The 13,615-nt window shown below is 70.4% G+C and overlaps 1 protein-coding gene across 1 annotated transcript; it reads right to left on the bottom strand.

The window, feature by feature from the left end:
* Positions 1-1,381: 1,381 nt before the first annotated feature.
* Positions 1,382-10,317, bottom strand: PCGF1 (polycomb group ring finger 1). Its single transcript, XM_065405764.1, has 10 exons — positions 10,222-10,317; positions 8,959-9,064; positions 8,073-8,225; positions 7,486-7,557; positions 6,551-6,656; positions 5,387-5,420; positions 3,419-3,505; positions 2,514-2,594; positions 1,926-1,968; positions 1,382-1,524 (listed from the first exon to the last, which is right to left on the bottom strand). Exons 1-10 carry the CDS (start codon positions 10,315-10,317, stop codon positions 1,382-1,384), a joined length of 921 nt encoding a protein of 306 aa, XP_065261836.1.
* Between the last annotated feature and the right edge of the window lie 3,298 nt (positions 10,318-13,615).

Genomic DNA, 13,615 nt, shown 5'->3' with positions numbered 1-13,615 from the left:
GGCACAGTTGGGGGGCAGGGCTGGGCTAGTGGGGGGCTGCGGGTCGGGATTGAGGGGCACTGGGAGCTGGGGGCTAGGGCTGGGGTTAGCGGGGGACTGCGGGTCAGGAGGGGCACCGGCAGAGTTGAGGGGGCAGGGCTGGGCTAGCGGGGGGCTGAGGGTCGGGATTGAGGGGCACTGGGAGCTGGGGGGCAGGACTGGGCTGGGGGGGCTGCGGGTCAGGAGGGGCGCCGGCAGAGTTGGGGGGCAGGGCTGGGCTAGCAGGGGGCTGCGGGTCAGGCTTGAGGGGGGGGCCGGGCTGGGGAAGCCCCGAGTTCTCTTCCATCCCATTATCAGATTTCCCTGACTCAGCTGAGGGTCTCGTTGGGGGGGGCAGGGAGTTACCTCCTGTTCTCGCAGGGAAACCCCGGACGTGGGCGCAGCCCAACCAGTTCCTGCGTCGGGGAAGTCCAGTGCCACAGCTCCCGGGGGGGGGGGGGGGGGGGAGCTCCTTTGGGACAAGCCCACAGCTGAGGGGCCCCGAGCCGGGCAGGGCCACTGGCCAGGACCTACTGCAGCTGTGCCCCCCCCCCGTGACTGAGCTGGGGGGGGGACAGGACCCAGCGCCTGTCTCAGTTCTGGGACCAGGTGCTGTTAGCCCATGGGGCTGCCCGAGGGGGAAACAAACCGGGAGCTGCCCCGGGCCGGAGGCAGGGCCCATGCCAGCGCCAAGGAGCAGCAGCCCCAGGGCAAGCCCCAGCCTGTAGCACGAGGGGGCATGGGGCAGCCCCCTGCCACTCTGGCGGGGAAGCTGGGGGGCTTGCTGGGCGCAGGGGGGCCTGAGGCCCCAGGACACTTCTGAACAGACCCTGGGTACCTGGGGCCTGCCCAGGAATCACCCAGCCAGGGGGCACCCGGGACAATCACCGCTCAGGGGGAGAGGGAGCAAGGCTCCCCTGCCTGCCTGGGGCTGCGCGTCCTGCCCCCGTCGTGGGCCCGGGGCTTGCCGAGCCAGCTGCCAGGAGCCCAGTTCTGCTTCCCAGGGGCGGGCGGGCGCAGCTAGGCACTGGGCCAGGGCCAGGCTCCGGGGCACCTGTTGGACTAGGAGACACGAGCCCCTGGGCTCGTGTTTGCAGCCGGGCGGCCGCCTCTCAGGGGGAGGGGCCCGGCCGTGACCTGCCGTGGTGAGGGGGCCCCCCCTCCGCCTTTCCCTGCCCCCGCGGCCGGGAGCAGCCCATCCCCCTGTGCTCGCCCCCAGCCCTGCCGAGGCCTCCCAGGAGAGAGGAATTGAGGGGGCGCCCCCCGGTGGGCTGCGGTACCGTGCCCACAATCGTGGTGAATTGGCCGAGTGCGGTGAAGCTGGCCGGGGGGAGCCCCCCAGCAATCGCAGGGCCCATGACTCTCACGGCTCATTATCTGCAGCCCCACGGCCTGGGCCCATTATTTCCCCATCACTCCTGGGGGGGCGGGCGGTGACGGTGATTAATCGATTGAGCTCAGCAGAGCAACTGGTGCTGGGGTTAACGCCTCCACGCGGCTCCCTCCCTGCAGGGGAACGGGGGGGCAACCGTGCCCCCTGCCCTGTCACTCCCGCATGCAGCCCTCAGCCCCCTGCATGGTGCGGGCACGGCTGGGTGGGAAGGGGGTCGGGGTGGGGCTCGTGGGGACGGCTGGGTACTGCTGCGGGCACGGGGGGGGGGGGGGGGGGGCTGGTTGTTCCCTCCCGTGGGCACTGCCGGGTGCTCGCCCAGCACAAGCTCCCCTGTACCCCGCCCCCCTCTGCCCCGGTGCCACACACGGCCCGGCCGGCCAGGGATTTTCAACTGTTTTATTCAAAAAAATAGACTCAGGCTGGGGCAGGAGGCTTTAAGTTAGGGGGCGGGGGGGGGGAGCTGCAGGGGGTGGGGGGTCTCTGGGACTGGCAGCGCCCTCTGCCCAGCCCCTACCTCCTCTCTCCTTCACGCTGTAATGCAGGAGCAGGGGCGCAGGCTGCAAGGCAAGAGAGTGGTCGTGAGAGCGGGAGGGGCAGCGGGACCCTCGCAGTCCCCCCCCCCCCCCCCGCACCCTCCACGGCCTGCCAGCACAGCCCAACCCCCCCCCAGTGTGCACCCCCCCCACTGCCCCTAGTGCACACCCCCGCAGCCGGCCAGCATAGCCCCCCCCAGTTGCACCCCCCCACTGCCCCCAGCGCACCCCCCGCACCCTGCTAGCATAGCCCCCCCCAGTGCACCCCCCCCCCACTGCCCCCAGCGCACACCCCCCGCAGCCTGCCAGCGTGGCCCCCCCACTGTCCCTGCACCCCCCAGTGCACCCCCTCCCACTGCCCCCAGCGCACCCCCCCCGCACCCACCAGTGCACCCCCCCCACTGCCCCCAGCGTAGCCCCCCCAGCGCACCCCCCCCCGCTGCCGGGGAGGAGGCTGCACCCTTGTGGCTCTGCCCCCCCAGGTGCACACAGCCTGGCTGCTGGGCTGCGCTCCAGGTGCCCGGCCCGACGCCCCCCTGCCCGGCCAGCGCCCGCGGCCCCGCACCCACCCTGCCAAACCAGCGCGACAGCCACAGCTGCTTCATGGTCATGTGATCTGGGAGCACCTCGCCGCCGTACAGGATCTGCACCTGCCACGGAGACGCTGCATCACCAAGTGCATGGGCCCAGCCCCACGGCGCCCATCCCGAGGACCCCCCCGCCCCAGGCTCCCCTGCAACCCCCCCCAGCCCCACAGTGCCCGGCCCCGACACTCCTCCCCCAGCCCCACGGCGCCCGTCCCGTCCTGACCCCCCCCAGCCCCACGGCGCCCGTCCCGTCCCGACCCCCCCCCAGCCCCCACAGTGCCCGGCCCAACACTCCTCCCCCCAGCCCCACAGCGCCCGTCCCGACCCCCCCCCCAGCCCCACAGTGCCCGGCCCGAGATCCGCCCCCAGCCCCACGGTGCCCGGCCCAACCCCCCCCCCCCCGCCTCCCCAACCGCACCTGCAGCCCCACGGTGCCCGTCCCGACACTCCTCCCCCAGCCCCACGGCGCCCGTCCCGACCCCCCCCAGCCCCACGGCGCCCGGTCTGACACACCCCCAGCCCCACGCCGCCCGGCCCAACCCCCCCCAGCCCCACGGTGCCCGGCCCGACACTCCTCCCCCAGCCCCACGGTGCCCGGCCCAACACTCCTCCCTCAGCCCCACGGCACCCGTCCCGACCCTCCCCAGCCCCACAGTGCCCGGTCTGACACACCCCAGCCCCACGGCGCCCGGCCCAACCCCCCCGAGCCCCACAGTGCCCGGGCCCGACACTCCTCCCCCAGCCCCACGGTGCCTGGCCCGAGACCTCCCCAGCCTCCCCAACCGCACCTCCAGCCCCCCCAGCCCCACGGTGCCCGGCCCGACACTCCTCCCCCAGCCCCACGGTGCCCAGCCTGAGAGCCTCCCCAGCCCGCGTGGCTCACTCACGTGCTGCAGTGCCAGCCCCAGGCGGTGACACAGGACCCTGCGCAGGTGACGCACCTGGGCCCGCACCGAGCAGCGCACGAACTTCTGCTGCAAGGGAGAGCGGGTGAGGGCAGGCGCTGGGGCACCACAGAGGGGGCCACCAGGTCTGGGACAAACAGACCCCCCCCGGCCAACACACACCCCTGGCAACCCCCAGCCTGCAGCCCCCCACCAACCCCCGCCCCCCCATGGCTACTCCACACAGATCCCCAGGGCTCCCCCTGTCCACCTCCCCCCCGGGGCCACCCTCCCTGTCCCTACCCTGGCGCAGCGTTTGCTGGGCAGGGCTCTGGGCTGGCGCAGCCCCCTGGGCCAGCTGCAGGGGGCATCCCTGGCATGGGCCCAGCAGGGTTCGGGGAACACGCTGGTGCCCAGCCCAGGGGTATGGGGCCGATGGGGGGCACAGGAGGCATCAGTGGAAGGAGCCACCCAGGCTGCCCTCCCCCCACCCCTGGCAAGGGGCCTGGCCACTGCCTCCAGCCCCCCAAGCTAGCAAGACAGGATCCAGCCCCCGCGGGGGAGCCGGACAGCAGGGCAGGGCCAGGCCCTGGCTAGCTGGGGGATGAGGACACTGGCTGGGAGGAGCCCGCCCATGCCAGTGTCCACAGCCGTGCCCCCCCCGCCATGGTCCCACCCGCCTGCCCCCAGACCGCTGAGCGAACGCAGGAAACGCCGGCGTCCGGCCCCAGCATGCTGGCACCAGAGCCCCCCCCCGGGGAGCCAGGCAGGATCGTGGTGCCCCCAGCTGCCAGCAGACGGCGCCATGTCTGCTGGGTGGGGAGCTGCACCCTGGCCAGCGGCACAGCTTGGTCACCCCCTGTGACGTTATTGATATAATCTGGGACCATATAGATCATTGTTGCAACCAAGGTCCTGTAGTGGCACCAAATCTTGTATAAAGAGGGTCAAATGAGGTGTCTAAGACAAGGTTATGGTTTACTGGTTATGATTAGGCTGTCTATATGTGTGTATCAATTTTGTAGTTGAAGTTATGAATATTGGCTCTATACTGTCTGTATTTCAAACTTATGCTATGCTGCTGGGTGACATCCCAGACAAACTGGTGTTAGCTCTGCCTAGCCTGCTTGATGGCCCATTAAGGACCATCAGCTATACAACTGACCCATGGAGAGAAGCAAATACGCCTTGTAACTCAGCAAAGTATGCAGGAACTTGCCCATGTGACTCCAGACTCCATTTTGCTGTAATTTTCCACAGTAAGAACAAAGAGGTGTTCTTACACCTGGAAAAGACTATATAAGGCTGGTTTCAGAGTAGCAGCCATCATCTCCATCTGGTCTTCAATCCTGCTTCTTACCTCTGGAGGAACTTTGCTACAAGCTGAAGCTTTGAACAAAGGACTGAGGACCCATCCCAGCGGGGGATGTATTCCAGAGACTTGATTTGAACCTGCAGTTTATTCTATCACTGCTACAAGCCTGAACCAAGAACTTTGCCATTACTGTATGGAATTGATTCATTTAACCAATTCTAGCTCTCATCTCTGTCTTTTTCCTTTTATGAATAAACCTTTAGATTTTAGATTCTAAAGGACTGGCAACAGCGTGATTTGTGGGTAAGATCTGATTTGTATATTGACCTGGGTCTGGGGCTTGGTCCTTTGGGATCAGGAGAACCTTTTTCTTTTACTGGGGTCTTGGTTTTCATAACCATTTGTCCCCATAACGAGTGGTACTGGTGGTGATACTGGGAAACTGGAGTGTCTAAGGAGATTGCTTGTGTGACTTGTGGTTAGCCAGTGGGGTGAGACCAAAGTCCTCTTAGTCTGGCTGGTTTGGTTTGCCTTAGAGGTGGAAAAAACCCCAGCCTTGGGCTGTAACTGCCCTGTTTGAGCAATTTGTCCTGAGTTGGCACTCTCAGTTGGGTTCCGCCAGAACCGCATTGTCACACCCCCTGCCCGGGCCTTACCTGCAAACTAGTCTTGTTCTTCTCTTTGCTGGAGCTGGGGAGAGACAAGAGGGGACGGCCCATGAGAACTGTGGGAGGGGCAAACCCACCCCTGGGGCGCTGGCACAGCTAGTGCCCACAGGGAGGGTGCAACATGGGCACCGTCTGGCCCTCTTCACAGCAGCTCTCCCTGGGAGCTCCTAAACCCAGCCTCCGCCTTCCCCCCCACAGCCCAGAGCCCCTAGCCGCCGACACCCCCCCCCCCGGCCGGATGGGACCCTGCGCGCCCCTCGTCTGCCCGGGGTGCACGGGCCAGACCCCCTGCTCGAACAGGAGCCGCGTCAGAGACGCACCAGCCCTGACCCTCCCCGGCCAGCGTGTCTGACCGTGGCTAGCCTCAGCTTCCAGCCCCCGGCCCATGAGCCTGTCCCACGGGGACCCAGCCACCCTGACCCCTCTCTTTAAATCCACCGGGCTCCCTGCGTCTCTCACTCCAGGGCCCGTTTCTAACCCTTCGATCCTTCCTGGGGCTCTTCTCCGCCCCCTCCCAGTTCTCAACGGCCCTCTTGAGCTGTGGGCACCAGAGCCAGACACCCCAGAAAACCACCCTCGGCTCTTGCTCGGCATCCCCCGTTTACACAGCCCAGGACGGCATTCGCCTTCTGGCCGCAGCGTGGCGCTGGGAGCTCAGGGTCAGCCGCTCACCCCCCCAGCCCCGCCGGTACGGACGGCCTGCAGCCTCGGTCCCTGTCACCTGGGGGCCTGTGCCCAGATCACCCTCAGCACTTCCCCCTCCCCCGACCTCGGTGCCACCAGCGAGGGGTCCATGGGCTTTGGGATGGGCAGAGCTCGTACCCAGCAGGGGGTGCTTGCCCCTCGCCCCATTGCTGCAGCGCCTACGATGGGGCGCTGGGCTGCTGCCCGTTCTGCCGCCCCAATCCCATGTCAAGCCCAGACCAGGCCGTTCCTCTCAGCTCTCCGGCCCCTCCCCAGAGAGGTCGCATTAACCCCGGAGCGCTGGCCAAAGTCTCACTTGGTCTCCCTAAGGCCCCACCCCGGGCTTCTTGCCCTGAGCAGCTGCGAGTCCCACCCCAGCACTGGCTGCATGGCGCGCCGTTTCTCAGAGCAGGCGCAGGGGGCACTGGGAGGGCACTTCCCGCCCCCCGCGGGCACCGCCCCACTGACCTCTGCCGCTCCAGGCACAGGGAGACGTGCTCGTCGTAGCGGTAGTAGTGGGCACGGGAGTGGTCGAAGCTGCTGTAGGGCAAACCCATCGTGTCGACCACGGGATCTGGGGAGACGCAGAGACAGCGATGGGCCCGGCCCCCCGCAGCCAACCAGGGCCCACAGGGCAGGAGCCCAGCCCAGCAGACAGCTGAGAGTGGCGCAGGATGGACGCCCCGGGGAGAGACAGCTACAGCCTGCCCCCACCGCCCCACCCCACAGTTCCCAGAGCCCCCTGCAGTGCCACCCTGTCCCACCCCCCCAGCTCCGCAGAGCCCCCTCCCCCGCTGCCCCACCTCGCCTCCCCAGATCCGCAGAGCCCCCTCCCCCGCCGCCCCATCCCGCCCCCCAGCTACGCAGAGCCCCTTTGCCCGCCGCCCCCATTCCGCCCCCCAGCTCCGCAGATCTCCCTCCCCCGCCGCCCCGTCCCGCCACCCAGCTCCGCAGAGCCCCCTCCCGCCCCGTCCCGCCCCCCCAGCTCCGCAGAGCTCCCTCTCCCGCCGCCCCGTCCCCCCAGCTCCGCAGAGCCCCCTCCCCCGCCGCTCCGTCCCACCCCCCAGCTCTGCAGAGCCCCCTCCCTCACCGCTCCGTCCCGCCTCCCCAGCTCCGCAGATCCCCCTCCCTCACCGCTCCGTCCCGCCTCCCCAGCTCCGCAGAGCCCCCTGCCCCGCCGCCCCGTCCCCCCAGCTCCGCAGAGCCGCCTCGCCCTCCCACCACCCCAGCTCTGTAGAGACCCTCCCTCCCCATCGCCCTGTCCTCCCCCAGCTCTGTGAAGCCCCCTCCCACTGCCCCCTCCCACTGCCACCCCCATGTGCCAGATCCCTGTCCCTCCCCCCCCGCCAGCACAGGGTTCAGAGCCCCCCCAGGCCAGGCACAGCGTGCTAGGAGCTTCGCACCCTCACTGCTGGGCTGGGTCACTCGGTCAAGGCCCCGCGACTGGTAGAAATCCCGGATCCGCTTCTCCTCGCCTGCGGGGGGAGGGACAGCGCTCAGCACCCGGCCGGCTTCACCCCCTGCCTCCACCCCACACACACACACACAGGGCCCCCAGCCTCCCTCACCCCCCCACAGCGCCCCCCACTCCCTCTCACAGGGCCCCCTGCCTCCACCCCCCACACACAGGGCCCCCAGCCCCACTCACCCCCCCCCCCCGGGGCCTCCGCCTCCACCCCCAGACACACAGCCCCTGCCACCACCACCCCCGTAGGGCCCGGCCCAGGCTGTGTGCTCTGGGTTGAAGGCCTGGCCAGGCAGGGGGCTGGGAAGCCACCAGGGCTGCGGTGTGGAGCCATCGACCCGGGCGTCTGCCAGTCACAGGCCCGGCCCTTTGTGCCGATGGTCCCTACGCAGGGGCTGCAGGTGGGGCGCATACTGCCCCCCGATACTCATAGCAGAGCCCCCCACCCCACCCCCTGCTCCTCACAGCTGCCCCACCTCATCCCCAGCCCCCCAGCGGAGCCCGGCACCCCTCCCCCCCACTCACTTTCCTGCAGGCCGGGCACCAGCTTGTAGACCACGTCCTGCATGACGCGGTCCAGCTTGAGGTTGAGCAGCGGCTGGGTCTCGTGGATCTTGGTGTTGCACATGGGGCAGTACTTGCTGGTCTGCAGGTACTTCACGATGCAGCTCTTGCAGACTGCGGGGGAGCCGGGTGTCAGAGCCAGGCCCAGCCCGGGACGCAGGGGGCAGCAGCACCAGCCCAGCCCAGCCCCCTCCCGCTGTCGCCAGCGCAGCACAGGAGGAGGGCCTGGCTCCCCACCCCGGGCCCATCCACCCCGCAGCCGGCTTCAGCCAGCAGCCCCTGCCCCTGCCCCTGCGGGAGCTGACCCACCCCAGGGAGCTTCCTCCTGCAGGCGCTGGGTCGGCTCCCGCTGACCCCCCCCCCCCCCCCGCAGGGTCGCCCTGCGCCCCCCAGAGCTCAGGGCCGGTGCCCCCCAGCCACACAGGGCGGTGCGGTGCTGCCACCTGCTGGCCACACACACGTCTGCTGGCCACGCTCGCTGGAGCAGCAACCCCTGAAAGCGCAGGGGGGGGGAGAGGCCGAGGCTGGGCCCGGACCAGCCCCCCACCCTCCCCGGTGCCCCCAACCAGCTCCCCCTACACAGCGCAGTGTCTCCCCCCGCCCCTGGCCCGCCTGGCTCCTTCATATGCATTAGGGGCTCCTAACTCCCCAGGAGACACCGGCCCAGCTGGAGACCCGGGGCCAGCAGAGGCAGGGCCAAGCCGGGCCAGTTGGAGCAGCGGAGCCACTGGGAGCCCTGCCTCACGGACAGACGCCGTCCCCCGGCCCTCAGGTGCAGGAGCCTGCTGCCCCCACTGACGTGAACCAGCCCTGTGCCCTGGTGCCCCCAGCCTGGCCCCGCACTCACAGGTATGCAGACACTCGGTGATGGTGGTGGCGTCGATGAAGTACCCGGCGCAGAGGCAGCACACGATGTGCTCGTTCAGCTCCTTCATCTTCACCTTCACCTCCTCCTGCCGGACGAGGCACATGTCACCAGGCCCCTCACTCCCAACCCGCAGCCCCTGCGATCCCCTCCCCCCCGAGCTCTGCTGGGGCCCCTCACTCCCGACCCGGAGCCCCTGCGATCCCCTCGCCCCCCCAGCTCTGCTGGGGCCCCTCACTCCCGACCCACAGACCCTGCGATCCTGCCCTGGGATGTCCCCTCCTGCCTGCTCAATCCCACACCCCACACTACTTCCCAGGCCAGACAGAGGCGGGGAAGCCAGGTGGCTGTCAGCTCCCCTCCCTCAGGGGCCCAGAGAGGCCAGTGCCTCTGCGCAGCCCCCCCGCCCCATGGGCTGGCAAATGAGGGGCCCTCCTGCCCTGCAGGGGATGGCTCGGGGCTGGGGTGTCCCCCAGCAGCAGCCTGTGCGGGGGCAGGGCCACGCAGGGACTGCACTCCGGGGGGCTGGAGCCGCACTCCCCCCAAGGTGCGGCGTGTTGCAGGCTCCGGGATGGAAGGGGGCCGGACCCCAGCACGAGGCGGCTCCCGGCGCTGGGAGCTGCCTTGGCGATCCCAGCCCACGGGGAGGGGCCTTTGCTTGCAATTACAAGGGCCTGAATCACGGCAGGTGCCCGTGGGTGGGCGTGGCTGCGGGGCTCCGGGCACAAGATGCTCCGCGCGCAGGGAGAGCAGCCTGCAGGCGGAGCCGGCTCGCAGGGTCCCCACCGCACTGCCCCAACTTGGTCCCCTGCAGATGTGGGGGGCAGGGAGTGGAGGGGCCCTGGGAACGTGACGGGGGGGCCCGTCAGGGGTTCCATGGCTGGGAAGCCCAGGCTGCGGGAGGTGAGGGACAGGGCTACCCCCTGCCCCACTGTACACTGGCCTGTCCCTCCCCGAAGGCAACTTCACCTTAACTCTGCCCCAGCCCGCCTGGGGGCAGGGCCTAGGGGGCGGACGCAGAGTCCCCGCGGGGGGGGAGGGGGGCTGGCAGGCTCACGCATGCGCACGGGCAGCCCTCGCACCGCCAGACACCGCCTTCACGGCACGTGCGCACCGTCACCGGTGCGCATGCGCGGCCCGTTCCCTCGCCCATTCAGGCGCGGGACCCCCTCTTCCGCCCGCGCATGCGCGCTGCTCGGCGCGCCCCGAGGCGCGGCCGGTGCGGGGGGCCCCGCGGCACCTCACCTCGTTGCGCAGCGGGTCCATCTTGTAGACGGCCTGGAGCTGGTTCCGCAGCCGCATGGCGATCGCCATCGGGCCCCCCTGAGGAGGAGACGCCATCTTAGAACCGCCTCCCACCCACTTCCGGGTTGGGGCGGGGCCTGTCTCCACGGCAACGGGGAGAACTACAGCTCCCGCCGTGCCCCGCGCGCCAGGCCCGCCCGCCCGCGAGCCGGGGGCGGGGCACCGAGGGGCTGGGGCGGTGCATGCCGGGAGCTGTAGTCCCCGTGTCCGCCCGGGGCGGGGCCTGGGGCCTTCCCCCTGGCCGAGCGCCCCGCCCCCACTGCAGGGTCCGTCCTGGGACCCCAGCGCCACCGCGCGGCGGCCCCGCGTATTGCACCTCAGACCCCCCGCCCCTCTGCCACTGCCCCTCACTCCCCCCCAGCAGCCCCCCCGCCCCTCTGCGGTGCCCCTCACTCCTGCCCCGCCCCCCCAGCTCTGCCACTGCCCCTCACTTCCCCCCCGCAGCTCCCCCCGCCCCTCTGCGGTGCCCCTCGCTCCCCACCCGCACCCCCCCCCGCCCCTCTGCGGTGCCCCTCGCTCCCCACCCGCAGCCCCCCGCCCCTCTGCGGTGCCCCTCACTCCTGCCCCGCCCCCCCAGATCTGCCACTGCCCCTCACTCCCCACCCGCAGCTCCCCCCGCCCCTCTGCGGTGCCCCTCACTCCCCACCCGCAGCCCCCCGCCCCTCTGCGGTGCCCCTCGCTCCCCACCCGCACCACCCACGCCCCTCTGCGGTGCCCCTCACTCCCCACCCGCACCCCCCACGCCCCTCTGCGGTGCCCCTCACTCCTGCCCCGCCCCCCCAGCTCTGCCACTGCCCTCACTCCCGCCCCGCAGCCCCCCCGCCCCGCTGTGGTGCCCCTCACTCCCGCCCCGCAGCCCCCCCGCCCCTCTGTGGTGCCCCTCACTCCCGCCCCGCAGCCCCCCCCGCCCCTCTGCGGTGCCCCTCACTCCCGCCCCACAGCCCCCCCGCCCCTCTGCGGTGCCCCTCACTCCCGCCCCGCAGCCCCCCCCTCTGCGGTGCCCCTCCCGAACCCGCAGCCCCCCCAGCTATGCCGCTGCCCATCACTCCCGCCCCACAGCCCCCCCGCCCCTGTGCGGTGCCCCTCACTCCCGCCCCTCTGCGGTGCCCCTCACTCCCGCCCCGCAGCCCCCCCAGCTCTGCCGCTGCCCCTCACTCCCGCCCCGCAGCCCCCCCGCCCCTCTGCGGTGCCCCTCACTCCCGCCCTGCAGCCCCTGCTAGCCCGGCCGTGGGCCCCCCCACATGCCATGCTGGGCTGGGCAGGGTGGTGGGGGTGACCCATGCATGGACTCCTGTATCAAGCTGGCCCTGGTTTGTTCCTGAGGTTGCAGGGTTGGGGTGCTGGTCTGATTCTTGGAGGTGTCAGTTGGCGGGGGGGGGGGGGGGGGAGTTGAGCTCTTCCTTGGGGCCTTTGGAGGCCAGGCTGGTAGCAGGGCCCTGCCCTGGCACTGGTGCTTCAGCCCGGGGGGAGGCGCCTCTCCTGTGCCGGGTCCCCCCCCACTCTGGAGCATCTGACCAGCTGGCCGGGGCCTGCATCTGCTGGGTGCCTTCCAGCCCACGGCCCACCACCAGCCAAACCCAGGGGGCAGTCCCCATGTCCCCCCTTCCAGGGGCAACTGGCATCACAGCTGGAAGCCGGGGGGAGGGGCAGTGAGGATAGTCTGGGTCTGTGTCCCTCCCCCCAGACAGATGACACCTGTTGGCCCATCTGGAGGGGCAGTGGGGGAGGGAAACATGGGGGGGACCTGGGGCTTGGTGTGATCTACAGTCTGTGCCAGTCAGAGCCGGGGTGGGGGCTGGGGGCCAGGGCTCCTGGGTGGGAGGGATCCAGTGGGTTAGAGCAGGGGGGCTGGGAGCCAGGCCTCTGGCCCTGATTGACCTTGGGCAAGTCCCTCGCTCACTTGGTGCCTCAGTTTCCCCAGTTGTATAATGGGGAGAGTGGCACTCAGGGGACCTGGGGCAGAGGGGGGCTGGGAGGGGCGAGGCGCTGGGCTCGCTGCCTCTCCTTCACCCTGTGGGTGCCAGACCCCCATGCCAGACGTGCCACACACAGGCTGGGGGGTCAGGTTGAGTCTGGGCAGGGCCATCGATCGGGGGTGCAGGGGGCGTCCCGCACCCAAGGGCGCTTGTCCGTGCTCAGGGCTGGCACATCGCGGCTTGGCCGCCGAGCAGAGCGCCTGGCTGCTGCCCTAATTGGGGCTGCCCAAGGAGCTCGCCCGCTGAATGGCTCATTGTCCCGCCCGCTGCCAGCTCCTTCCGCTCCACTGGGCGCGGCCCCGGCTGCCCGGCCTTGGCTGCGGGGCCGTGACGCGGGGCTGGGCGGGGGCAGCGCTCCCAGTGCCCCACGCCAGCTGGCAGAGCCACGCGCCGGGCAGCAGCCACAGCCCACAGGGCCCGGGCCTCTCACCGGCCTGCGGGGGTCTGGCACGATTGCTTTGTGCAGGGACAGACCCCCCTCCTGACGCTCACCCTGCCCCCAGTGACTGACGAGCAAGCCCCTGACACGCGGGTACCTGGGGGAGAATGCTGGGACCCCCCCCAGACTCCCCATACATTCTGCTGCTGCCTGCAGGGGCCTTGGGGGCTGGGCTGGGGGAGGGGCAGGGCAGCACCATGGCACTGGGTGGGGGGCTCTCACCAGGGCAGGGTCCAGCACCCCCCCCCCCCCCCGATCTCACCTGCCTCACTGGGGGTCACCACAGCCGCCACGGCCTGGGCGGGGCTCAGGAGTGGGGGGCCAGGCCGGGCTGCGATGGACCCCAAAGCCAGCTGCGGGGCCAGGCTGTCCCAGGGCTAAGGGGAGCAGTGGGCGGATCCATGTGGGAATGGGGCCCGTGGGGGGCTCCCTGCCCTGGCACCATCAGGGAGCAGGGGAGATGGGGAAGCAATGGGACGATGGCCCCTCCCCCATTCCCCCAGCCCCCCTTTTGCATCTCTGGGCTATGCTAAGAGCTGCCAACCCTGCCTGGGCCCCCCGGGCCTGGCTCTGTGGGGCTCACCGGCAGAGCACGGGTGACGCAGGAGGCTGGAGGCTGCAGGGCCGGCTCCAGGGGGTGCGTGGGGCCCTTGGGGGCTGCCCCACTGAAGGGTTCCCCCAAGGGACTGTTTAGAAGCCGGCAGTGGCACCAATCCTGGGGCTCCATGACACACAGGCCCTGTGCCTGGACTGAGCCCCCGAACCGGGGCCAGGGCCTCCCCCCCAGCTCTGGGGCAGCCGCACCAGCCAGCCCACCCTGGGGGCTGCTGGGAGGAGGGAGAGGAGAGTACTGGGGGCTGAGACGCCCCCCGGCTGCTGCACCGGCTGCCTTCCCCCCTGAGGGCCCAGGGAAGAACTG

Source organism: Emys orbicularis, chromosome 5 (genome assembly GCF_028017835.1).
Source record: "Emys orbicularis isolate rEmyOrb1 chromosome 5, rEmyOrb1.hap1, whole genome shotgun sequence".
NCBI lineage: Eukaryota > Metazoa > Chordata > Testudines > Emydidae > Emys > Emys orbicularis.
Note: the sequence above shows the minus strand (reverse complement) of the source record. Positions and strands in the feature narration are given on the sequence as shown.

Coding starts and splice junctions, on each gene's coding strand:
- PCGF1 (XM_065405764.1), bottom strand. CDS start 10,317: ATGGCGTCTCCTCCTCAGGGGGGCCCGATGGCGATCGCCATGCGGCTG. Junction 9,065..10,221: donor TGGACCCGCTGCGCAACGAG/GTGAGGTGCCGC, acceptor CTCGTCCGGCAG/GAGGAGGTGAAGGTGAAGAT. Junction 8,226..8,958: donor CACCGAGTGTCTGCATACCT/GTGAGTGCGGGG, acceptor GCTCCCCCGCAG/TCTGCAAGAGCTGCATCGTG.